At 35.7% G+C, this 27680-nt stretch overlaps 1 protein-coding gene across 10 annotated transcripts in view; it reads left to right on the top strand.

Moving 5' to 3' along the window:
* Positions 1-27680, top strand: part of PPP4R4 (protein phosphatase 4 regulatory subunit 4) — a 104561-nt gene that overhangs the window by 36920 nt on the left and 39961 nt on the right. For 5 of the 10 annotated variants that reach the window (XR_013762054.1, XR_013762055.1, XM_079128637.1 and 2 more), the window contains exons 4-14: positions 13366-13513; positions 13990-14063; positions 15981-16087; positions 16825-16932; positions 17570-17691; positions 18752-18874; positions 19867-20036; positions 20350-20469; positions 22547-22624; positions 23412-23495; positions 24557-24739. Coding sequence is in view for 7 of the 10 variants with exons in the window: in XM_079128637.1 (XP_078984763.1) it covers positions 13366-13513; positions 13990-14063; positions 15981-16087; positions 16825-16932; positions 17570-17691; positions 18752-18874; positions 19867-20036; positions 20350-20469; positions 22547-22624; positions 23412-23495; positions 24557-24739 (1317 nt within the window). In the remaining 3 variants the exon portion in view is untranslated. The other 5 variants (XM_079128639.1, XR_013762056.1, XM_079128636.1 and 2 more) reach the window with 5 other exon arrangements.

Here is a 27680-nt window from a genome sequence, read left to right as displayed (position 1 = left end):
CTAAATTGAGGATCTTGGTGATCCTGGATTATTTGAGTAGTCCACATGCCATCACATGTGCCCTTAAAGGAGAAGGCAGAGGAAGATTTGACATACACGGAGAGGAAGGCAGTTGAGTACAGAGATTGAAGTGATGCGATCACAAGTCAAGGAATGACAGCCTCCACCAGAAACTGGAAGATGCAAGGAAGAAGATTTTACCCAGGCCCTCTGGAGGGTACCTTCCCAGCTCCTTGGTTTTGACAGAGTGATACTGATTTAGGACTTAACCACTTTCCAGATCTGTGAGAGATTAAATGTTCATTGCGTTAAGCCTCTTAGTTCGACTTAATTTGTTACAGCAGCCACAGGAAAACAAATACAAGTAACTTCCCTTTTCAGATAGAATAAAAATTCTTTCCATGTCTTTTCTGGCTTGGTACCTACCAGTCTTTTTCTTTCATAAGAGCAGAATCTTTGTCAGTCTGGTTCATTGTTGTATCATGCCTAGCAAATAATAAGCACTTAAAAATAATTCTAAAATAAGTGATGATTGAACTTAACCTATTTTGTTCTGTCCCAGATGTGGATCACCTATAAAAAACTTAAATCAAGCAACAAATATACCACTCGTTAGATTGTTAGATTTAAATTCTAGCTCTACTGTTTTCTAACATGGCACTGAGGTCCTTGTTGCTGTTTGTAATAACCGATAGATAACTCATTGGAAACATGCATACATTTATATTCAGATGAAATTATGGTTTGCATTATTAAATATCTCAATTTTCAAAAAATCCCGAATATATCATTTATGATAACTTTGAAATAATTACTGTCGTTAGAGGTCTTTTCTTTTGAGACAAGTAATAGGTGAATGGTTAGAGCATTAGAAAACAAATACTATGATTTCCAATCTCTGTGTTCATTTCATTGAAACATTCCTAAAATTGAAAACTTGGGGTTTAATGGGTTAATATTCTGAGATGATAACTCTCTACCTGAAAAACCAGTGATGCATTGGCCCAATTCTGATGGCATTCCTGGATGAGAAATAAAAATGGAGTGTTAGTGGTGTGCGTAACACTGATTTTTTTGTTCCTAGAGAGACCTTTTATGGAGAAGGGAGGAGAAGGTAGAGCTGTATAATAGAGTAATGATAAAAGAGACATAATAAATCAATATGAAATTTGATTATTTGAAATTGATGGATGTGATATGGCAATATTCTGATCCTGAAAAGATTAACTAGCTCTACTTTTATTAATTTTTTATGACTGTATTTCATATGTAGAAATATTAGAAAAATATCACCAATTTCTCCCAGTATTTTCTATCTACTGAATATAGGTAGATTTTTAAAAGTGATCTTACTTTGATTTTTTTTTTATAGAAAGTGCATTTACTTTCTAAATAATTTGGAATAATAAGCTTTTCTTATTTTTTAAAAGTCTTACTTCAAGTAGCAGAGCACAGTTCCATGGACAAACAATAGTAATGTATAGAGCATTTGCTGTGGGTCACTTTGAGCTTAGGGCCTTAGAAATACCCACTTCAGTTCTGTCATAACTGCAAATCATGTATTTATACTTGTTTTTACAGTTGCGAAAATATAGGCTTAAAAGTTCAGTGTTTGAGTATGAATATTTTTTGGGTGGTTTCTAGGAAGCGTGAAATAATATAATTTGGTTTGATGCTTCTCCCTTTAGTCTGAACTAAAAAAATGGAAGAGTACCAACTAATGATAGAAGTTGCATTCTTCATTGGTTTGCAGCTCAAAACATCCCTCTCTTCCATACTGTAGATGTTTTCTGAAATAAAGTAAAAGTTAAGTTCTGAGGAAAGCAAAAGAATTTTGTGAAAGCAACAAAATTATGCATCATAAGCAGCACATGTTGTTCCAGATCCCCTGCAGACCATAAAAAGCCCACAGTGGAAAACTCTTGACAGGCCAAACATTTAGGGACACTCTGAAATGAAGGAAGGCAGAGAAGACAGTGAAATATTACCTCTGTAATGTAAGATTGCTGGAAGGTGATCATTGGGGGCAGGATTGACCTCACCGGGTGGTTTTATGGTCAGCGAGGTAAAATTATGTAATTTTTTCTTCAGTTTACTGAGTAGAAAAAGAGAAAAGTATTAATTAAAGAAACTAGCATGAACAGATGATACAAAGTCCACTTTCTTCTGTGATTTACAGTTCAAAAATAAAAGTATTTTGACCACAGTATATTTGGATGATAATATTTGCATTGTGTTTGTTTTTCTTTTTTTCTATTTGTATTTAAGGACAAAATTGATTGACGTTACTAATTACTTTACAATGATAATTAAAGTTTGATGGAAATGCTTATTGTGAGTATATTGTTTTTCTGGACGTAGTTATATGAACTAGCATTTCTAATAGACCTAAAATTTACCTTTCAGAAAATTCTAGCGGAGAACAGTGTTTTCACATGTGCTTCTTAGTCATTCAGCCATTTGTTGTTTTTACCCTCCCTACAATAAAAATGAACTAGAATTTCTGAAATTCTTTTTTAAAAATTTTTTCTGAAATTCTTTTAAATGTGTAGTTAAGCTTCTAAAAAAATAAGGAAAAGTTCCAGGGCTCAAAAACAAAGCAGTCAGTTCCACCCCCACTTAGGGTGTAGAAAGAAGCAAGAAGCCATCATTCCTGTTCTGACAATAGTAGGTCATCCACAAAATCAACATGTTCATAACTTCCTGAGCATTATCAGAGCTGGTCACAGGCAACTAAGTGCACTGACCTCTAAAGAGCAAGAAACCGGGGAGAGGGGAAAAAGATTAACAGAATGAATCAAAAACTATTACCCTAGGTAAATGTATGATTACACAAATGGTATGCCTGTACTTCATGTACAAACAGAGAAACAAGATGTATCCCATTTGTTTACAATACAAATAAATTTAAAAAAAAAAAGAGCAAGAAACCTTCTAAGAATGAGACGAAGGGGCAGAATATAGGAGAAAAAGGTGACTACTACACAGGGCAGGGGATCTGAAAAACCAGTTAAACTTTTACCAGATTTTTCTGGTCTGACTCTAGGCTAGCAGAGTCCATTACATTTTGAGTACCTTGGAACTCCAGACCCAAGGGTGTCTTGCACTCACTCACTTGCAGGCTAAAGCCACAGGTCATGAGATTGCTTATGAGACTGGGAGGCACATCAGGAGACTAGAGAGGGTCCCCCTTGCTGATGCAGGGGTGGTGGTAATTAACTGCTGCTGCTGGATGGGAACCAACTCTGTCCCTTTCCTCAGAACCTTCTCTCTTGTGAAGCAAAGGTCTGATCTGCTGGGGGAAGGTGCAGTGAACCTTCCTGCTTCTAGGGCCTTCTTCTGTGGCTGTGTTAGAAGCAAACTCAGCCAAATGTCCTGGATCATGCTTGTGGAAAACTGAGCCTCTTGACTTTTGGGGAACGGTGGGAAATATTAGACCCAAGACCCTAAACTGATTGAAAGCAGAGGTCTGCTACCAGTGTGTAAGGGGCAAGAAACAACCCTACCAAAGACTTCCCCCAACCCCCTCCAAGATACTGGGTCATAGGATAGGAGCACCGATGAAGCTCCAGTGCTGAGGCTCAGGCCAAAAGGCCCCTACCTGAGATGAGGCTGATCATGATGATCAGGAATCCCTTACTTCCACCATTAGCCTAGCATATGATAGTAAGCAACAGTGATCTGTGACCAAAGTTCAGAGAGAGACTCCTGCTGAAAGCTGAAAGTGGAGCAGAAACACTGAGGGAAATATTTCAGGCTGTGCGTTGAACACAGGGTAGCAGTGGCCTGCTGCTGGAGTAGTTGGAAGCTGCGATGCTGTGAAAGTTAGCAACAGCAGAGCTCGAACCCAGCTGAATACTGGATAGACTTATTCATCCCCTATACAGATAGCCTAGGTTGTTACCTCTGTCTTCACTGAAAATCCAGCTTTTAGTCAATAATTTCTAGACACGAAAAGTAAAGGTAAAGGATTAATGACCAAGACATAAAGCAAACAACAGGTCTAGTATTAGCAATGCACATATCTACCTTGTGAACAGCGCTGATCAGCTAGGAAATTTAAAATAACTGATTAATATGTTAAAAAATCTGGTGGAAGAACAATATGCATGGGCATATAGGGAATTTCAACAGTTATAATACTATATCAAATTGGAAATTCTAGAAATAAAAAGGATATCAGAGATTTCTTCATTTGGCTTATCAGGAGTTTGGACACAACTCGAGAAAAGTCAGGGAACATGAAGACAGACATTATCCAAACCAAAACACAAAGGTAAAATAGTGCAGAAAGATAGTTGAGAGTGTCCAGTGGTTCTGAGACAGTATAAAGTGTTCTAATGCCTATAGAGTCTCAGAATGAGAAAAGAGAATAGAGAAGAAAAATCATTTGAAGAAATAATGACCAAGACTTTTCTGAAATTAGTGAAAGAACAAAGCATAATTCAGGAATCTCAGAGAACCCCTAGATATGGCATAATAAAACTGCAAAAAAAAAAAAAAAAAAAGGACAATCTTAGGAACAGCCAGAATCAAAGGAAATGTTACATCCCGAAGCACAAAGGTGAGGATTGATCAGAAACTCTGCAGAGAAAAATGGCACATACAGAGAGTTAAACAAACAAACCCACACTACCCTTAAAATCTTTAAATGGTCAGTTCATTTTCAACATAGGTACAAAGACAATTCAGTACAGAGAGGGTAGACTTTTCAACAAATGGTGTTGGAAAAATTGGAGAAAGAGTCTATACCTTGTACCAAATCAAACACCACCACCAACAACAGATCATACACCTAAATGTTAAAAACTAAAATCATAAAAACACCTAGAAGAAAACTTAAGTCTTTGTGACCTTGGTGAGGTAGGCAAAGATTTCTTACATATACTGCTTAAAGTTTGATCCATGGAAGAAGAATTTGATAAATGTGAACATTCTTCAGGAGACAGTTAATGTTAAGAGAATGAAAAGACAAGTCAGAATGAGCAAGTATTTGTAAATTCCATATCTGATAGAGGACTTGTGTTTAGAATATGTAAATGAGTCCTAAAACTCAATAAGAAAACAGTTCAGTTTTTGAAAATGGGAAAAACTCTGAAAGACGTTCACCAGAGATTTGTGAATGACCAATAAGCATAAGATATTGAGCATCATTAATCATTACAGAAATGCAAACAAACCTAGTATATACCTATTTAAACAACCCTGATCATACCAAGTATTGGCAAGAATGTGGAAGCACTCCAACTCTCATGCAGCTGTTGGGACTATAAATTGGCACAACCACTTTGGCAATCACTTTGACAGTTTCTGAAAAATTTAAACATACACCTACTGTATCATAGCTCTTTTCCTACTGAGGATTAAGAAAATTCAAAGCATATAATTATAAAAAGACTTATACATAAATGTTCATTGCAGCTTTATTTATAATAGCCAAAGCTGAAAACAACCTGAATATCTATCTACCAGTGATGGATAAATTGTGGTATAGCCATCCAATGGGATAATACCTTTTCTATGTTCTGGGTCCAAGCTCTTTGTTGGTTATGTGTTTAAATATATTCTAGTCTGCAACTTATCCACATGTCTTAAATTTTATTTGCAAATAATATTGGGTTTTATATTTAATTTCAATCTGAAATTTTTTATTAGAGCATTTGATCCCAATATGGAGGAAAAAAGAAAAATCATCCTTTTTTTTAAAAAAGTTAATATATTTACATTTAATGCAATTACATGTCACCTTACACTGTTTGCCTTTTCTTTTTGCCAACTTTGCTGTGTTCCGTTTTATTTCCTTTTTAAAAATTACATAGTTTTATTCTACTTTCTCTGCCTTCTGTTAGCTTGGAAGTTATATGTATTTTTTATTTGCTTTCATTACTAACCTTAGACACTACAACAAAGACTAAGCAAGGTTTACTGTTCCTTGGTATCTTTGCCCTCTTCCTGTCTGATACACGAGCCTCGCGACTCTTTAATTCCATTTAATCCTCTTCTGACTTATGTATTAATGTTATCACTTTAATTTTTTATGTATTTTAAACCTCACAGATATTATTATAGTTATTATTTTATATAATCAATATTTATTTTTAGATTTCCTACATATTTATCAATTCTTATTGCCTATAGTATTTCCATTGGAAACATTTTTTTTCTGCATGAAGAACACCCTTTAGTATCTTCTTTAGTATAAAACTGCTGGTGACCAATTCTCTGTGTTTGTTGTTCTGAAATGTATTTCACACCCATTTTAAATGTTTTATCAGCATAGCATTTTACAGTGTCTATATGTAAGTTTATTTTTGGGATTATTATATACAGCTTCTTGAATTATTTTGTCAGTTTTGAAAAATGCACTTTTTTTTCAAATGTGCTGTTTCTTAATCTCTCTCTTCTTTTAGGACTCTAATTTCAGACTTATTAGATGTTTTCATGGTACCACCTGTGTCTTTTACCTTTTCTTTTCCAGCCTTTTTTCTCATTGTGACTTGTTTTGGGGGTTTTATCCAGACCTGTCTCCCAGTTTACTAGTTCATCTGTGTCTAGCCAGATTTTGATCTTGATTATTATATTTTTCTGGTCTGGAATTTCTAGTTAACTTTTTGATGCATCTGCCACAAGCTTTTTTAATATATTAGAATTCCCTGTTGAAGTTCTCAGTTGTTTCTTTTATCTCCTGCACCAGGTATATAACAGATAACACCAGGACCCAGAAGGCTTCTGGTGTTTCTGTTTTCTTGTGGTTTGCTGGTTCTCATTCATGTTGTCTTGATAGTATTATGTACTTGATCTTGTACATGACAGGTTATTGTAGAAGTGGTTTGAGACCCAGGGTGATCTCATCCTCCTTCTGGCCACACTTCAAGAGCCAAAATGTCTCAGTCCTATTCAGCATGGGGCTGCTCTCCCCTGCAGGGCCAGCCCACTGCAGGAGGGAAGTACTCCTGCTAGTGCAAAGGGGCTTGCCAGGGCCTCAGCAAGGCAGCCAGGGAAGTCCCTGAGGCTTTCCATCTCTTAGGATTTTTCTGCAGTCAGCAGGTATTTCAGGGGGAGAAAGCAGGCCTAGACCTACACGTTCACTTTTCTTGATTTCTATTGTTTCTTGCATCTTGAATGCCTAATTTTTCGTTATCTTGTTAGTTTCCGCATGCCCTTATGGTGAGGGTATCTTTTTGTCCAGCTTTAAAAATTATTCTTATCAGGAAAGTTGACAGGAATTACTTAGTCTGGAAGAGGAAGAGCCCTTTCATCTTTCCTTCTTGGTTTAATCTCAGAATGACATCAACTCATATATTTCTGTTTATAACCTGTATGGGTTCTATGCACATACACCCCTCTACCATGCCCTGTCATCACTCCTGTATCCACTCAGGTCAGTTGGTTATTTTCTAGTGATATAGTAGGAATACTTTAGAACATAAACATTCTGCCCATACACCATGGCACATGTCCTAATTTAAACATTGTGTTCTTAAACTCCCTTCTTTGGTTAAGGAGGAATTATGTTTACAATAGCAAGTCTCCATATTTGTCTCTATTTCCTCCGTGGAAAACCTCATGCCTTTAAATATCATTAATGTAAATTCACTTACTTACCAGCAGACCTTTTCTGAGTATCAGATCTGTATGCACAACCCTCTGCTTGTTATCTCTTTTTATACGTCTCAAAGGCTTCTCAGAGTTAGCAGTTCCCCATACCCAAGATTCTGTGCTGTCCTCCATCCTAATGGGTCCTAATGTTCTCTTCTTGGTTTATAAGCCAGGGTGTTGGGAGTCATCCTTGATACCACTGGTTCTTTTACTGATTAAATAAGTAATCCTATTTCCTCTGTGTCTTAATATTTCCTGAATCTGCTCACCTCTCTCTGATTGCACTACCTCCACCCCAGCCCATGCTTTTATGAGGGCCTGTGCAGATAAGAGCTTTTCAAAGGATCTTCACCTTCTGTCTGCCTCCCCTTCCATCCCACCTCTCTCCTTTCTGATTCATTTCCAACTTTATAATCAGCTTGATATTTCAAAGCATTTAAAGCCATAATTTGCATATTCTCTTGCCTAATGCTTCTAAGGCAGTGCATAATTGGCACTATTTCACCACCTCAGCAAACCCTCCTGCTCTGCTCCGGGCACGCTGATGGGTCTTCTTTCAGTTCTTTTAGTCTGCATGCTTCTCCTGCTCTGTGCTGGGAGTGCCTTCTTTCCTACTCTTCCTGCTTGCCTCTCTTCCTTTCCCACTCTTTTGTCTAGCCTTTTCTTTTTCTTCACATGTCAGTTGTCACGTCTCAGTAAAGCCCTCCCTGACTCCTTGGAGGTCACCTTTCTTATAGTGTCTCCTTAGCTCTTATCATAGATTTAATGACAGAATTAGCAGTGTTGTTAAGATGTAACTGCTAGCCCTGCTTACCGATGGCTAGGTCCCTAACTCCTACCACAGTGCCTTGAATGGAACTAAATGAGTATTTTTTGAGTGTGAATACACAGCAGAAAATTTGCCAATTTTCCAGAACCCTTTAGAATGATACTGGTACTTAATAAACAACTGTGGATAAAATTGAAATTACATTCTCTTCAGAATTAAATTTTTAGTGAACTACTTCAGAGGGAGTTTATGATAAAAGTTTAATGACTATCTAGAGAAAAAGCCCTATTTCCATTTGCTTATAGAAATTGCCAGACTTGCCATTGCTGCTTGATCACCAGGAAAACAGTTTGTAATTTTTTTCAAAAAGATTGAACTAATTAAATATTGCTGTAATGAATTACTTAAAATGGTTATTTATAGTGATCACATCCATTAAGTAGATATTTCTTTCATAAGCACATACTTTTGTTGGCAAAGTTTTAAATTGCTGCTTTACGTTTTAAGCCTAAGTCATAAAATTATCCATGATTTTAATTTATTATAATAAAAATGACTTACCAGAATTGTTCAGCTGGAAGTTAAATTTTGAAACCATGGCCTTGACATTCATTTTGTTGGTCTTGAGATTTTGCATGGCAGGACATTTCACTGCACGTCACAGGAGTCACATAATAGTTGCTGTTGTTCCTGGTATTTCCTTTATAGGAAGGGCCTTTCAAGGTATTTTTATGTGGACCTCCTCATGAACCTTGTGTTTAATCCCTGAAATGTGGATTTAAAGAAGGGTAAAACCACACCCCTTCATTGTTCTTGTCTACTGTCTGCACTTCATTTCCCAGTTCAGACTGATTTTCTGTGCTCCCAGTCACTTCTCTCCATCCTCTATTTTGGTGCAGAATGTGGCAGTCAGTTATAGGGAAGAGAATGAGGTATCATAGTGAATTGTAAAGATATTTTAGAGTTGGCATGTTCCAATTATTCACATTTTAACTCAGTTTTAAAGTCTTGTAAATATTATAATTTTATAATGAAAAGAGCTATTCTCTGTCTTTTTTAATTACTGAAAATTTCCATATGTATTACCTTCAATACATGTTTACATCCCTGTTATTTAATTTTTAAAAAAATCCATGATGTTATCTCTAAAAATACACAAAGGCACTTTGTAATTTTCTAGTTCCTTTACCTTATTCCAGCACCATTCACTGTAAATGTGCTTTCTAGTTTCATTAAATAAGATTAGCTTCAAAACTTGTAGATTAAAATATTTGCTCTTTTGGAATAAGCCAATGATTTATATAATACTTCTTTATATTGTATACTGTAAAGAGATATGTCTTTTGATGGATGTAATGCAGGTTCATTGGAGACAGGGCTATTTCCCTCTCTGCATGGAAGGAAGATATCACTTTGTTTTACAAAATGCTTTCTTGCACCTTCATACTAACTCAAGAAGGAGTTTTAAACATGTGTCTGGTGAATTTCCTTCCTTGAATGGGAATAGTTTTTTAAATTTGGAAACGTACCATTTTCTCATTTATCAACTGTCTCATTTCATTTTTGAGGAATTCAAATTGGGCTGGCAGCCATATAATAGTATATAAGAGGAATGGTAACTGGCCTTAAGGCATGCACTTAAGCAATAGAGAAATTTACTTTTCAGTGTCTTCCAAGGTCCATGAGGATGCACACTTTTATATCCAGAGAGTATGGATCTCACATATATTTGTCCAGAGGGTGACTTTGTGGAGGAGAACACTTTGGGGTAAGTATGAAGCTCTTATTGTACTATGTATCAGAAAAATATGTTTAGAAATCATTTGATTTTTTTTTTAGCAGTGATAAAATCTCTTAGTCTGTGCTGGTTTCTTAACAGTGGACAGTTCCAGATGTTGAAGTCAGCACAACAAGAGAAAAACCCAAATCCTGATAAGACTTGAGGATTTTTCGAAAATTAAATGCAAAATAGTTGGGGCAAATGTTGCTGCGGGAGTCAAGACTAAGTCACGCAGTAAGAAGATGAAGCCGGAGAGCTCCGCATGTTCTTCTTTGCACACAGTTTGCATATGTGCAGACCCTGGACTTAATGACTTTAGGGGGCAGAACTCAGCTCTCGGAACTTAAAACAGCAGACTGACGTGAACTGGAATGTGCATTGTGGCCCTCACTATTTTAATATTTCTTTGCAAAGTCCTTCTGTTTCTGAATAAAAGCTATGCCTTCTGAAATCTGTAAGCTATGCACACTGGCCACATCAGATCTTTTCAAAAGTTTTCCAAATTCAAAACTGTTAGTGTGAAACAAATGTTTGTTTTGGAAACAGTGAAACAAGGGAGAGGGGAGGATTGGTTTCAGCGACCAATTGCCACTTCTGCTTTATGCCTTAATATTCCTTCTCTTTTTCTCTCAGCCAGGAACTCTTAAGACAGATGTGTAATGGACTTTTAGTTGAAAATTGTAAAATAACATTTATGCATGTGATATAAAAGCTTAGAACAAAATAAAACCAAATCCAGACCCCTGAATATGCGATAGATTACAGAAGCCTTTGCCATGGTGGACGCTACTGCCAGATGTCCCTCACTGCCACATGAAGGCTTAGGGTTGGTTTAAGCCTTGCTTTAATCAGTGACAAATGGATGTTCAGGATCAGTGAGGAAGAAATCAGTGCTAAGGGGTCTTTGACTTCTGGTAGGCAAGGGGTAAGTCATAGAGTTGCCAGTTCTTAGCTCACTAGCCTTCAGCAAAGTACTTTCCTGTCCTGAGTGTTTCTTCTTCTGTAAAACTGTATGTTACCTCTCATATGGTGACTGCTGGTGGTCCCACTGGGTTGAATCAAGGAGACTGGGTATAGGATGTAAACCATAGTCACAGAGATGTTGGGGCAGAAGATGTCATGGACAGCTCCTTATGGACATGACAGAAAAAGGATTGAGAATGCATATCTATGTGATGCATTTTTGCTTTACCTTTGGTCAAATTCTACAAATCCCTAATCTTTAGAACTCACCTCAGAATCTCTTGATGCTACCTATTAGGAGATGTGGAAACCATGTGTGAAGGGACAAAGTAACAGGAGTAGAAAGTTTAAGTGAAAGAGCAAGAGACATTTAGTCATCCAGCAGTTGCTTACTGAATGCCTGGTGTGTGCTAGGAGTTGGGGATGCAGTAATAATGATCAAGTGGACAAAAATTCTTGTAGTCAAGTAGATCATGTTCTCGTTGGGGGAGAGAGGCCACGAACAAATGCTGCACTGGCTGATGGCAGGGTGTCCACTGTAAGAGGGTGGTGTGAGCTGGGAGGGGGCACTTTCAGTGTAAAATAGGGTCATCAGGGAAGGACTTGTTGAAAAGATGGTTGAGTAGAGGCTTGAGAGAGGTCAGAGGGACACCATGTGGAAATCTGAGCTAAAGGGGAACTGAGAACAGTTCCTGTAAGTCACTGAAGGGACTTTGACTTTGAAGAGGAAAGCCGTGAAAGCCGTTGGAGAATTTTGAGCAGAAAAGTGGTATGATGTGACTTATTTCTTGAAAGCATCTCTCTGGCTGCTGTATAGAGAATAGATAGCAGAGGGGCAGTGGTGGACTCAGGGTAGTTAGGCTAATTCAGGCTGGAATTAGCTCAGACTCGGTTGTATTGGTAGAAATGAGAAGTGGTCAGTTTCTGGATCTGTTTTGAAGGGAGATTCTTGAGGGTTTATTGATCCTTGATTGGGATGAGTGAGGGGGTGACCCTGGAGTTGTGGGGATGAGCAGCTAGAAGGGCAAAGTTGTCATCTACTATTCACTGAGATGAGGAAGACTGACTGAGGTGCAGGTTTTGGCCAAGAGCACAGTTAAGGTTTGCACCAGGTGAGATTTCTATTTAAATTCTCAAGGGGAATGTAGAGAAAGTTGGTTGAATGTACAGTGGTCATTATTTAAATGCTCATTTTGCACAATAAACTGGTAAGTTGTGAAAAAAAAAAAGCAGTTTAAATGATTTAGATATCTATGAAGACTGTGCTATAATTTACATTTTATATATGAGGAAATGATGTAGAAAGATCAGTTTTCCTAAGATCACAGAAATGAAACTTTGTTTTATGACTGATAAATAAACAAATGATGTTCTAATAACTTTATTAGTTCCAAAATAGAGATATGAGAGAAATTACCATAATTTCCATAAGTGATTGAACAAAAACACCTCAACTGCCTGTACATTGCGCGCGCACATACGCACACACACACACACACACACACACACACACCTCCTGACCTGAGTCTCTCTCAGACTTCTAGAGAAGTGCAGGTTATATCTTTGATGAGGTTTGTACTCTTTTATGTGTTGAAAGTTCATATTCTAATGTAGGCTTTTGGTTTGAATATGCATTTTAAAATTCTTTCAACGGTGACTAGAGATGGATTGAATATAAGTGATTTTTTAAAAGACTTTTTTATATTTAAGAAATTCTTTTTAAATGTTCACTTCATGGTAATTTATGTACTTGCCAGTTGTTTTCAGGGGAGAATATATTGGCACATCCTTAAGTGTATTCCTTTTCATGGTAGGGTGCATAATGTTTATTTTTAAATAGAAATACAAGTAATGAAAACTCATGTGATTAAGCTTTGATGTTATTATTCTAGGTAGAATGACATCTGTACAATACCAATAGCAAAAGAGAAATTCAAACCCATCAAAAATGCCTACTCTGTTGTTTGAAGGTTTTGTACTATTTATAATTTTATTCAGTAAAGTAATGGAATGTTGTTGTTTTTAGAAAAGTTCTAAGACATTTAATATTTCTGTAATCTGCTGAATTAAATGATTAGGAACAGATTGAAATAATTCTCATGTTAAGTAATAATGCCAAGAATATACCCTTACAGTTCATATGTAGTATTTTGTGGAATATGACTGCATTTGGTCTCTATGATCTTGGAGTTTTAAATATTGTACCTGCTCATTGCTCATCTCTGTAAATAGCAAACTCTCTCTGATTGTACAGGAAGCCCTGCATGTTGCAGGAGTGGAAATGCAGTTAACGGCTGCAGTAGCCTTTCTGACCATTCTGCAGGAAGAATCAGTGTCAGTCCATACGTATGCCCACTCCTTCCTCCAAGTCATTCTCCTGCATCTGGAGCACAGGGACACAGGTCAGGACCTGGCACGCTTCATCATGTTTCTTTATTGTTTCTTGTAAATGGCCATGGCTATTTGAATTCTGTAAGCCTGATGAGGATAACAGAATGAGGCCAGGCTAATAGTTGAGTCATGGTATGACTTAAAACAGCTGTGGTTGTCGCCTTTCCAAACGCACAAAATTCAGTGTCCTTGAAAGCTGAAGACCTATTAGTTCATCTTGTGATTTATACTTTCCTCTTAGACTTTATTATTTGACATTTGTTTACAGTATTATAATATAGTAAAATAGCATACCTTGGGTTTAAGATAATCCCCCAAATTGTTTTTAAATATAAAAAAATTTTCTATATGTTGCCTAAGAGAAAAAAGTAGAAAAACCTCTCAAGTAGGCTACTTTACTGTTAAATGTTATTGGAACTATTGATGGCTGGGTTGAAATAGGACTTATGAGACATTTAATTTAGCATGTTACATGTGTGTCCATCAGGTGTCAGCAATGCATGGCTGGAAACTCTCCTGGCTGTGATAGAAGTATTGCCAAAGGAAACTCTAAGGCATGAGGTAACACTGGTTTTTGTTGGTGTTGTTGCTTGTAATATGTAAGTCTTCTTTATTTTGGTCAAAAGTGTTTTTTTCAAAAGGAATAAAGTTGTTTCCCATTCTGAAAGCAACACATGATCACTGTACAAAATTTGAATTTTGACAGAAAATAGAAGGAAGAAAAAGAACTCATGGTTCTGATATGTGGCTACTTATAAGATTCTGATATATTTCTTTTCAGATTTCTTTATACATGCTTGTCTTTGCCATATTAGTAATCACGTTGAATATGTATATGACTGCTTCCCACTTAGCATTATTTTTCTGTGTTCTTTTAGACTTATTTGGTAGTAGCTTAAATATTTAAGGCTGTTTTCAGGCTTAAGCTTTACAATCAAAATAAGGCATTAAAGAACATCTCTGTAGTTTTTTCCTGTTTTTCAGAAATTTCTTCAACTATAGCTTCCAGAAAAGAGGAGTTATTGGGTCAGAGGGCATTAACATTCTTAAGCTCCTGACTAACAATATGTGAAAATTCTGTTTCCCTAGACTTTTGTCAGCAATATTTATTCTCATTAAATTTAATGTGTTAAATATAGAATTAAATTTTAATTAGAATTCAAAAACTATGTTTCTGTTTTCCATATGTTAACATCGGTTAACATCAGTTTGATTCATTCCTTTGGAGTTGTCTGATCTTATCCTTTGAGTGCTATTTATGTATGCCACCTATCTGTCAGTGTTGCCAATTCTTTGTCATACTTGCAAATATTATTGTAAATACTATACTCAATTTGTTGTCTTTTTTCAATATTAGTATATCTTTCTTGAAAAGTTTTAAGTAAATTAAGATGAGAGAATAGCAAAAATAGAAAGGAAATTTATCCTTTAATTAAATGATTTTATATTCTTTGAAGTTTATCCCTGATATATATTTCTTTTCAAATATGTCATGGTTGAAAATCATTTATCAGCTACTGTAATGGCGCCTACTGATTTCATGAAGTATTTCATATAGTTTATGATACTGTCACAGTGCCAAAATACTTGCTTGAAAATGGGAACTTACCCAGTTATGAGAATGCTTGTATATTTGATGCCAGACATCTAGATGATCACACACATTTAAATTGTGAACATAAAGATGCGCTATTTATATTTTTAAAGAGTAATACAGTTGGATGCATATATGACTCTAGAATGCTACTTATTTTTAACATGGGATTTTTTAATTATTTTATTTCTAAACTTTCACTTTTAAATTATATTTATTATTATGCATTCACTAATTCCAGCTACTTCATTGAGAGGAAGCAAATCACTTACCCTTTATATTAGAGTCAGATTTTAGAACTTGTAGCCTCCATAGTGGAACAGGTGCTGATTTCCATGTGAAATAATGAGAAACCTGGGAATGAAAAGGGAAAGGTTTTTGGACACACTGGAGAGCTGCAGACTGTCACACTGTTGAGATTTTGAGTGTCTAGCATATGTGCAACACAGTATCAGACACAGGTTGTTGTATTCACATAGCAGAATTACCTAAATAACATTTATTTATTTGTTTTTTTTTTTTAATGCCATTAGGATAAATACAAAAATCTATATGGAATTAAAATAGCTTTCCAGGTATCTGGTAATTAATTCGCCTAATGTATATTTCAGAATTATACCTTGTATGCATTTAGATCACTGGAGGATTTGCTATGAGATTTATTTCAGTTATTTGCTTCTAATTGTTTTTAATTGCATAATTTGTCATCATTTTTACCTTAACTCAGAAAACAGAGTGATCCAGGTAATGAGCCATGTATCTCAAAGTGTAAATCAGCTTCTTTAAAAACATTCAGAGCATTAAAATACTCTGAAGAAAATATCTGACATTAGTGACAAGAATGTATAAAGTCTGAATTCGTTTTCTAAATCTTTTCTCTTTAGATTTTGAATCCACTGGTTTCCAAGGCACAGCTTTCCCAAACAGTCCAGTCTCGTTTAGTTAGTTGTAAGATTTTAGGAAAATTGGCCAACAAATTTGATGCCCATACGTGAGTATTTGCATATAATTTTATTTAAAATGTATAGTGATTGTATGATTAATAATTATGTTGAATTTATATTATTTTCACACTACATGCAATATTTTATAGAATTCACAGACAGAAATTTACTTATTAAGAAGTGTTTCTGTTTGATCTCATGGCTTTTCAAGATCAGTAAGGTTAACTTATTTTCTACTTCTCTTGTAGTCTTCCCTATCCTACACCTAGTGTACTTTCGAGGATTAAATAGCATTATATTAGGACTTCCAAAATTGGTAAACGTGACATAAAAGTAGTTTTTCTGCTTTCTTACATTTTTGTCCTGAATTTGTTATTTTGAATAAATCTTACTTTGAAGTGTTATGAATTATATTCATAATTCATATGCTGCCCTCTGCCAAGATGATAAATACCAAGTGGAAGTAATAGGATCTTGTGTAATTATGACATCTGAGTAAAATATGAAGTTGAAGATACTTTGGTTGATGATGCCAGAATGAGATATTTCATTGCCATGGCCTTTCACTTAGCTATAGACATTCATCTACCAATCCAAAATTAAACATTATTTTTAACTGATCCTGTCGTATACATAATTTAATAACATGTAAAAATGATTTGTAAACCAAAAGGCTTATGTTATAGTGTTATTAAAGATAATTTAAGATTTTGATAATTGTTTGCAAATCTTAATTATTCTTAAACATTCATCCATTGCATTTTTCTTTTATCCTCTTCCTCAGTATTAAAAGAGAAATACTTCCCTTGGTAAAATCACTCTGTCAAGATGTAGAATATGAAGTTCGATCTTGTATGTGTCGGCAATTAGAAAATATAGCTCAGGGCATTGGGTAAGTATACTTTCAATTCCTTATGCTGATGTAGTCTTATTTCTGGATTGTTAGACCCTGTATTCCATGAAAGTGCTATTCAAAGGCTCCACTCTATGTGATCTTTCAAAATGATCATTATAGGTACTTCCTGATGTGTCTGGATTAAAAAAGGTTAATGGGAATGTGCTTATTACAAGTGGTAGGCATTCAATTAATGTTAATTTCTTTACTTCTTACCTTAGTTATTTAGTTATTGTTCCAAAGGCCTAGATCCAAGAAAGGAATCCAGTATAAGCCATGTCCCAGTATAAGCCATGCTTGAAATGTAGTAGTTGCATTTCTTTTGGCTGGTTTTTCTCTGGCTGGTAGTGAGTTGTTTCCAATGAAAAGTTGTCATGGCAGCTTCTCTGTTCCTGTGCAGTCCAGGCTTCCACTCCCACCTCTGTTGCTCTCCTTGCCCTTTGGGTGCAACAAGCTCAGGAAGGAAAGGCATAGGACATCCAGTTTATTCTCTTCTCCTCTAAATCAAGTCTCATATCAAGTTATAAGAACTTGTGCTTATTTTCTGCAGCGCCTAGACCATCACTTGTTTTTAGCAAATTCTTGCTGCAAGTATGTTGATTTGACTTATTTTCTTTTACTGATTATTGTGCAGGACAGAACTTACAAAAAGTGTGGTGCTCCCTGAATTAATAGAACTCTCTAGGGATGAAGGCAGCAGTGTACGGCTTGCAGCTTTTGAAACTTTGGTTAATCTGCTGGACATATTTGATACAGGTAAGTCTTCACGTGGATGCACCTTTGCATCTGAAAGCAGCGTTGTCTCATGTTTGTGTCACAGAGTGTAAAGGGTAGATTCAGAATTTTAAGTTTTGTGATAAACATTAAGTCTCTCCTCGATTATTTCTTTGGTTGTCTTTCTGCTTCCATTTTGACCCTCATGGCATTTAATATTGCTGCATCTTTCTACTTTTGTCTTTTATCTTGTCAGAATTTAACTGATTTGTGTATAGGACAAGAATTTGGTTTGGGAAGTAGCCTTGACTTTTTCCACTAATTCACATTAAGACATATCCTTACTACAACAATGTCTACTTGACTTTCCTTTAAAAATATTTTAATGCCAGAAATCTTGTGGCTATGGGAGCAAAATTATGGGATGGGGTATGTGAGTGTGAATCAGTAAGGAGGCATTTCTTGGTGTTGTGAAAATCAAGAAGCAAACATGGCTAGTTGCTCTACTAGTGTATGACTAAGATCTCTGACTAACACCAGACAATGAATTTATCAGTACATATTAACCATTTTGGTAGGGTGGAATTTGGAGAGGTAAATGACAAGACTTAGGTGTGAAGCTTAATTGTGTAATTGCGGGATTACATTCTCTGGGATTACCAATTTTTTATCTGAACTAGAAGAGTTTCTTAAGGATTGTTGCAATGTAGACAATAATGTATATGAATATTGCAGAATAATCATTTAGGTAAAGGACAAACCAAAGGAATAAAAATTGCAATATGTGATATTTGACTGAGCAAATCTTTTTGTCCCTATTAATGGAACAGGAATGCCTGGTTTGGTTTTTGGTCTCTGCCCTTCACTGTGCCAGTCTGCATCAGCGAGGGTCTGGCTCTGTTCCCCCCTGTTCTGTATTTCTCATTTCCCTGTGTTGGCCCTCCAGTCCCCCTCAAGGTCATCACATTCCATTACCACCCACCTTCGTCATCCTCACTTTCAGATATTTTCTGTTACTCTGGGACCACCAGAATTTTTACTCTGTAATTTGTATGTGTAGCAACTGGGTCTAAATTATATATTATTTTGTTTTGTTTTACAGATGACAGAAGTCAAACTATCCTTCCCTTAGTGAAATCGTTTTGTGAAAAATCTTTCAAAGCAGATGAATCAATTCTGATTTCATTATCTTTTCATTTAGGAAAACTATGCCATGGACTATACGGTATGGTATCTTCTAAGAATCTCAGAACTGTAGGTGACTGCTCCCTTTTTCTTCTTCCACAGCCAGTGAACTTGAGTTCCTCAGTTGTATAAAATCTATCCTTTAAGTGTTAGATTTGATGAGATCTTAGAATTTTGGTAAAATAATTTAAAGCACATTTAGAAGTGACCTTTTCACTAGTAGAACCTGTTTGAAAGAATAATGACAGAGGAGTCCTTTACTTTTTGGGATGTTTTATGCTTACTTGTTACTAGGTTTGTGGTAATGGAAGCTCAGGTGTGTGAACTATTGCTATATAGCAAGAATACACATCTTAACTTTTGTTGAGTAATGTATCATGTAAGTAGTTTCACTTAGAGCATAGAATAATACCTTTAAGTCTTGGTATTTTAAACATATTGCTCAGTTCTTAGTTTATGATAATCATGAGAATTAAGTTAAAATTTTTTGGCATAGGAGCACATTTTCTTTATGTGAGTTGTAGACATTTAGTAGATGATCAAAAAGTACATTGCAGTACATAATGAATCCCTAGCTCCCTGATAGTGAATAGTGAATGAAAATGGAAACATTCCCATCACCAAAAATATTTTGAATTTACTTTTCTATTTTCCAGACTCACTCTTTAAGGGATACTCCTATGTTTTTGGCAGGAAATTTTAGAATATTTACCATAAATAAGTAACATTATAAATAGCGGCAACATTATAATTATTATACTTTTTTTTCTACAAGCTGCAGAAATTAACACAGACATAATTCCTGCATTACATAGTTCACACTTCAGAAATTAAAGTTAAAATATTAAGATGAATGTAAGGTGAAACAATATGACCTGTTAGATTTCTTCATATTAGTTCATCTTTCCTCATTGCTTTTAATTTATGAACTGTCTATAACCATATATTTAAATATCCGAATTTGTTTTTATTGTATTTTTATTTTTAAATTTGCAATTGAAATGCTGAACACTGATTTTATATTTGTTTTAGGAATTCTTACTCCAGATCAGCATTTGAGATTTTTGGAGTTTTATAAGAAACTTTGTACATTGGGTTTGCAACAAGAAAATGGACACAATGAAAACCAAATTCCACCCCAAATCCTAGAGCAAGAGAAAAAATATACTTCAGTACGAAAGAATTGTGCCTATAATTTTCCGGTAATAACAATATGTTTATATTTACTGAGAATTTTAATTATAGCTTTAAAATATGTGAACAGATGGCATTAAAAGCCATTTTGACACTTGCTGCTCAGCATTATGTGTGGTATATATAGCAGGCACAGAATAAATATTTGTGGAATTTATGTTTCTCTCTATGTATAAGTTAGAATTATGAGCATGCATTTGGATCTTCCAAATATGATTTCTGATTAAATTATGATTCAGAGAATGTGATTACATTATAATATCAGGTATTGATGAATGTTTTTTCTCCTTCTCATTCATCTTCCCGTCCCACCTCCACTAGGCCATGATTGTTTTTGTTGATCCTAAGAACTTCCACATGGAACTCTATCCTACATTCTTTTGCCTTTGTCATGACCCTGAGGTACCAGTCAGATACACTATTGCTATTTGCTTTTATGAAGTAAGTCTGAAAAATTAATACTGCTCTACATTCATTATTAATTCTATCTGTGTGGACTAGATGCTTTTTTGATTATTTCGTACATTTCTGTTTATAGATTATTATAAGTTTCAGATTCTTTCTCTCTCTCTCTCTCTCTATTTTGGTACTGGGCATTGAACTCAGGGGCACTTGACCACGGAGCCACATCACTAGCCCTATCTTATATTTTATTTAGAGACAGGATCTCACTGAGTTGCTTAGCACCTTGCTTTTGTTGAGACTGAATTTAAACTCTTGATCCTCCTGCCTCAGCCTCCTGAGCCACTGGGATTACAGGCATGTGCCACCACCACCCAGCCTCCATATCTCTTATTTTCCAGTCCTAAATCTGATTTTAAAATTCTCATAATACTCGTCTTAGTATGTTTATAGAATCCATTTACATGAGTTCAGCATATCTAAACTAAGCCCTTACTTTAATCTAGGTAGTGGTAGTCTTTGTTTCCTTAAAGTGACACTTTCTGGCATTGATGAAATAGGTGTTCACTGTACAAAATTTGGGAAATACTCCCCTTAAATGGTACGTTATTTAAAATAATTCCAATATTGCACAATTTTATCATCTTTAATACCTACAGAACTCTTCTTTAGGAGGAGGGAGAAGGACAGAGGGCACTCCAGCTGAGCCTCCAGGATAAGCAACCATTTAGGCTTGGTTACCATGTACACGTGTTTGTTAGGCCAGTGGTCTCCAGGGAAGCTAGCCTAAGATTGGAGTCCAAGAATGCAGTGTTGATGCTACTAATACTAGACTTTCTACTTATGTTGATTTTTTATCTCATTCCTGTTTGATTATGAACATAATATAGCACCATATAACTAAACATACTGAAATGTATGGGTGTATATAAAAATGTTTCATTGGTAAAAGTAAGTTTGGAGATTGTTGATCAACCTATCACCTGGGTGGCTAGATTCCATATTCTCACAGTCATACCATGTAAAGTAGGCTAAGAATGATTTTCATCTCTTTAGAATGAAGGACTAGGTTTGGTTTGTCTTTTTAAGTAATGAAAATCCACTGGTAGAGTTAAATTTTGTAATCTAGTATTAATGCTAGATTTTGATAAATGCCTTATTGTATTGTATTTATTCTTATTTTTCAAAAAAGTATTATTTTTCAATAATAATTTCTACAAATCAAAACAACCCCAGGAAAGGCTTTGGGTTATCTAGGAACCATTTTTTACCCCTAAATTCAACTTTATTCAAGCCCAATTTTTAAAAAATATAAAATAGAAAGTGATAAATCTACCATCAGAGGCTCTTGAGTTTGTTTGGAGAAATAAAGCCGCTGTTTACAAGAGGAGGTAGACTATTCTGACTTCCCAAGCTGCGCTCATGCTGATTAAAGTCTTTGATGAGAAAAAGGAAAGTTGTTTCTCCTTGTTAGGAGTTAGTACTATCCAGTTGACATCACCACAGGCCCTCAGCAGGAACTGCCTTCTTGGGGAAACTTGGAGCTGCTATAATAGTTGTGTCCCTTGGTTATCCTTTAAGGCTGTTGACTGCTCTGAGACTTCAGAATGTATGCTAGAGGCATCTGTGATTTGTTACTGCTTTGATGTGAAAGTCATGGCCCTGGAAATCCCATCCACTGTATTTCCTCACCTCCATATATACATACCTGCCTGCCTATGACCACACGCTCCAACATGTTGTGAAGTAGATTTTTAAAGCTGGTTATGGAAGCTGGGTGCAGTGGCACACACCTGTAATCCCAGCTTCTCAGGATGCTGAGAAGGATTGCAAGCTTGAGGCCAACCTGGGCAACTTAGCAAGACCCTCTCTTAAAATAAAAACTAAGAAGGGCTGGAGATGTAGCCCAATGGCAGAGCAAGCTCCATCTCCAGCACTGCAAAAAGCTGGTTATGCATGTAACTGAATTTTTTAGAGATCTAATTTTATATTTTTATTGTGATCTATTTTTATTTTAGAGGAAGCATCTAACAAGAATGTAATTTTTAAAAATTTTGGTTTAACCTTTATATATCTAGTTATCTCAAATCTGAGAGACTTCATTGCTATATTTTAGGTGTCCAAACTTCTGAATTCTGGTGTATATTTAATACAGAAAGAACTGATAACATTATTACAAGATGAATCACTGGAGGTAATACATTACTATTTGGTTTTTACTCTTTCATGTTAAGTCTGAATATATCAATGCCTATTCCCTACTTCCAGAGAGTTGCATTAGCCCCAAAGCTTCAACATGACAACCGAATCATAGACTGGGAATGGAGATTTTAAAAAATATTAGGACTTTAAAATATATTTAGCTTTAAAATGGAAATGTAGCTTTAAAATGGAAAAATTTAGGAAGTGTCAAAAATAGACAAAAGAGTACCTTGAATTCCAACCACTCAATATTTTTGTTGTATTTTTTATTTTTCTATATAAATATTACTATATCTTTCTATATACTGGTTTTTATTTTATGCAATGGTTATCATATGTGACATTTTGTATACGTTTTATTTTAGCATTATTTGTGGATGTTGTATTTAGTATATTCCATCCACCTTAGTGGTACTAACATGCCAGGGTCTACTCATCAGTATTTTGATATCACTGAAGCTAGAATCTGATTTAGACCCCCTTTCAAAAGTCAGGAGACAGTTTTGAGCTTGTCAACTGTGTAGAAGTAACCAACTCCAATTCAGACATTTTGAACAACATCGAGAGATGTCTGCACTAATCTCTTTTAAGAAATAGTTTGATCAAGGCAAAAATCTTAGTAGGACTTTGCAGCAAGGAGATAGCAGAGTTAAGAAAATAGAAACTCTCAAAACGTTTGGTAAATAACATTATTTCTGTGTAGAAATTGATGTGTGAAGTTGACAGTTCTAGAAAAATACAGTAATCACTCTAAGAGTAATTAATATTCCTATTAAAAGGTACTAGATGCTCTTGTAGATCATCTTCCAGAAATCTTGGAACTTATGTCTACTGGTGGAGAAAGCAGTGTTCAAGAAAATAAGGTAAATCCCATCTGTCAAAAAAGTCTCTGAACTTTCTAAGTATTTTCCTACTCCGCAGAGTTGTTGTGAGGTTTGTTTCAGTGAAAGAATGTATGGAAAACATTGGGAATAGTGCTTTCGCTACTGCTCCCCAGAGGGAGAGTACCCAGCTTGCTGCACATCTGGCAGGATCCCCGAGAGGCAGGGTAAGAGGACCCTCAGCCAATTCACAAATTGTATGAGGTCTTTGCATGTAGAAGAAGAAAGAACAAAAGATTAATCTCCTGCCTTTGAGCATTATTTGGAAGAGTCTCTGTTGAATATTGATGATTATGTGAAACAGTGTAAGCTCCCTTCTTGAATTCCTTTCTTGTCCCTGAGGAATCCATTACCCAAGCCACATGCACCCACTTTGAACTACCTGGAGTCTGTGATGCTGGAAGTGCCACCTTCCTGTCAGTGGCTCCCTGACCTCACAGAGCCCACAGTGCCAGGTACTGTAAGGCTGTGTCCTGGTGCTGAGCACAAAAAGCTGTATGCTCTTCTTTTTCTCATTTCCAATGTTTCTGCTATTTAGGTGAAATTCACAATTTCCTTGAAAATCTCAGAAGTAAGGTACTTTTTAAGTACAGCATTTTTTTAACCAGTTAATTTACTATTTTTATAGCAAATTAATAAATGAAATAGTGCTTGCCACACAGTGTGTGCTTGCAAAGGTCTGTTGGCAATTGATTAAATTTCCTTTGTAGTTTTTACATTAACAATTTTTACACTACTATGATTCTTAGTATCTTTGGCGTTTGTGTTTATATTTTCAGCATTAATGATATTCTGAGAATAACAAAAGGACAATGGGTAGTAACTTAGAAGGTCAAACTGGCCCACAGTAATATAAAGCAAATATTGAATTGCTGTGGTAACCAACCCAACAGGGAAATTGAGGAGTCCAGTGTCCTTTTCAAAATTTGATTTTCAGTAACTGAATTTTACTTAGGGATTTTAAAAATGTATTTCATTTCACCAGATCATGTTCCCTGTGACAACCAAGATACCATGGACTCTGTCTCTGCATTCCTTTTCAGTTGCCCTCTCTGCCTGACTTGATTCCAGCACTCACAGCTGCTGAGCAGCGAGCTGCGACCTCTCTGAAATGGAGAACCCATGAGAAACTGCTGCAGAAATATGCCTGTCTGCCACAGATCATATCAAGTGATCAGATTTATTACCGTTTCTTGCAAAGAATGTTCACCATCATGATGACAAATGTGAGCCCAGCATCTTTAATTTTATTATTTTGAATTCATGGTTGATTTTGGCATTTCCAAATTCTTCACATTCTCAAAATAGTGCGACCAACTCAGTTCCTTGCATTCTGCCTGGGAAAGTGTTATTCTCCCAGGTCCCTGGGGAGGCAACTTGGTTTCCCTTTGCTTCTCCATTGGCTCTGGGCTTGATCACCTTCCACCTAGCTGGAGGGAGTGGGAGCAGATAGGACTCGCATGTACCTTTGTTTATACACTGCAGGAGCAACTGTGGCCAGCTCACATCATACTTAGTACAGTTCTTGTGAGGAAGGTTGACCAGATGGACTCAGCAACTTTACTGCAAAGGACCCTCTGTTGTCATGTGCCCCTCTGATGGACCCACACCTCAGTGTCTCACTCCAAGGAGTCTTCTCCCAAGACTTCCCTTAAGCTCCATAATATTAGTTTGGGTTATAGTACCTAATGGGATGGCTATGTAATAAATAAAGTTAATGCTGAAAACTGTATGTCTTATTACAGATGAACTTTTAGAGTCCGAAGAACAAACACCTGTCCCTTGAAACAGTGTTATACTTAAACCTCCTCAGAAAGTTAGTTGTCTGCTTTTTTCATAAAAAAATTCCAGAGAGGATTGTTTAATCCTTAGATTATTGTATGTTTTATATGATATGGTATATCCCAATACCATTTTGTGAAAGTTTTAAAAACTCCAGATAATGTTTCTATTTTAAGAAACTTTCACACATCAAAGCCTGGGTGAGGTGAGGGACTGAAATTTATATGCAGTGTAACAATCTTAAAGAGTGATTGTAACATTGACACATCCTTATAAGTTTCACATTTAATAGCATGAATGTACCACATTGGACATTTCTCATAAAATTGAACAGAATTTATTAGTTAATTTTGTTCCACAGTTATTTATTTGAGTGTGTACTGTGTATGCAGCACTTTTCTAAGAGCTGCAGTTATAGGAATGATAACATAGGTGGACAGACTTCTGCTGGAATGAAGCTTGTATTTTTTCCCCCCACTTTTTTTTTTTTTAAATTGGTGCATTATAGTTACACATACTGAGGGGATTTGTTGTTAATATTCATACATGCACACAATATGCAGTAAAACAACATAATTTGGGTAATATCACCTCCTAGCACTTCCCCCATCTCCCTCCCCATCCCCCACTCCTTGGACCCGTGATCTCTCACTGATTTTCATGAGATCCCCAATCCTGCCACCTTTTTTTCCCCTCCACATATGAGAGAAAACATATGTCTTTTAACCTTCTGAGTTTGACTTATTTTGCTTAACACAATGATCTCTAGTTCTATGCATTTTCCCCCAAATGACATGCTTTCATTTTTCTTTATGGCTGAATAAAACTCCATTGTGTATATAGACCACATTTTATTTACCCATTCATTCATTGATGGACACCTAGACAGGTTCCATAGCTTGACTATTGTGAATTAAGCTGCTATAAACATGGATATGCACGTATCACTGTAGTATGATGACTTTAATTCTTCAGAAGAAGTACTGAGGAGTAGTATAAATGGGTCATATCGTGATTCCATTCCTAGTCTTTTGAAGAATCTCCGTACTGATTTACATAGTGGTTGTCTAATGTACAGTCTCAACAACCATGTAAAAGGATTTGTTTTTCTCTACATCCTCTCCAGCATTTATTATTTGTATTCTTGATGACTGCCCTTGAGAGAAATCTCAGTGTAGTTTTGCATTTCCTTGATTACTAATGATGTTGAACATTTTTTCATGTATTTGTTGGCTATTTGTATTTCTTCTTTTGAGAAGTGTCTGTAGTGTTCCCTTTTATTAATTGAATTATTTGATCTTTTTGGTATGAAACCTTTTGAATTCTTTATATATTCTATATATTAATCCTCTGTCAGAAGAGTAGCTAGCAAAGATTTTTTCCCACTCTGTAGGTTCTTGCTTCATATTCCTAATTGTTACCTTTGCTGTGCAGAAGCTTCTTAATTCAATGCTATCTCATTTACAAATTCTTGGCATTATTTCTTAAGCTTTAGGGGTCCTACTGAGGAAGTTATTGTCTGCACCTATGTGCTGGAGTATTAACCCTGTTTTCTTCTAGGAATTGCATAATCCTAGGTCTTTGATCCATTTTGAGTTGATTTTTTTGTACAGGGTGTGAGATAAGGGTCTAGTTTCATTCTTGTACATGTGAATAACAAGTTTTCCCAGCCCCATTTGTTGGAAAGGCTGTCTTTTTTCTCCAGTGTATGTTTTTGGCACCTTTGTGAAGGATCAGATGACTCTAGATGTATAGGTTTGTCTCTGTATCTTCTACTTCTGTACCATTGGTCTGTGTGTCTGTTTTTTATGCCAGTGATATGCACTTTTTGTTTCTATAACTTTGTAGTATAATTTGAAGTCAGGTATTGTGATGCCTTCAGTGATGCCTTTTTGTCTTAGAATTGCTTTGGCTGCTTCCAAATGAATTTTAGGACTGCTTTTTCTAGTTCTGTGAAGAATGTCATTAGCATTTTGATGGAGATTGCATTGAATCTGTATATTGCTTTCAGTAGTATGACCATTTTAACAATATTAATTCTCCTATCCATGAACTTGGGTAGTCTTTCCATCTTCTGAGGTCTTCTTTAATTTCTTTCTTCAATATTTTATACTGTTATTTATAGTGTTATTTTTCTTGGTTATGTTTATGTTTAGAGAGTTTTTTTTTTTTTTTTTTTTTTTTTTTTTTTTGTGGCTATTGTGAATGGAATTGTTTTCCCAACTTCTTTCTCAGCAGATTTGTTGTCCGTGTATACGAAAGCTGTTGATTTTTGTAACCTTACTACTTTGCCAAATTTATTTATTAGCTCTAGCAGTCTTTTGGTGGAGTTCAGTCTTCTAGGTATAGGAACATATCATCTGCAAACAGTGATAACTTCTTCCT

The sequence above is a fragment of the Sciurus vulgaris genome, assembly GCF_902686455.1.
Source record: "Sciurus vulgaris genome assembly, chromosome: 2".
Taxonomy (NCBI): domain Eukaryota; kingdom Metazoa; phylum Chordata; class Mammalia; order Rodentia; family Sciuridae; genus Sciurus; species Sciurus vulgaris.
Note: the sequence above shows the minus strand (reverse complement) of the source record. Positions and strands in the feature narration are given on the sequence as shown.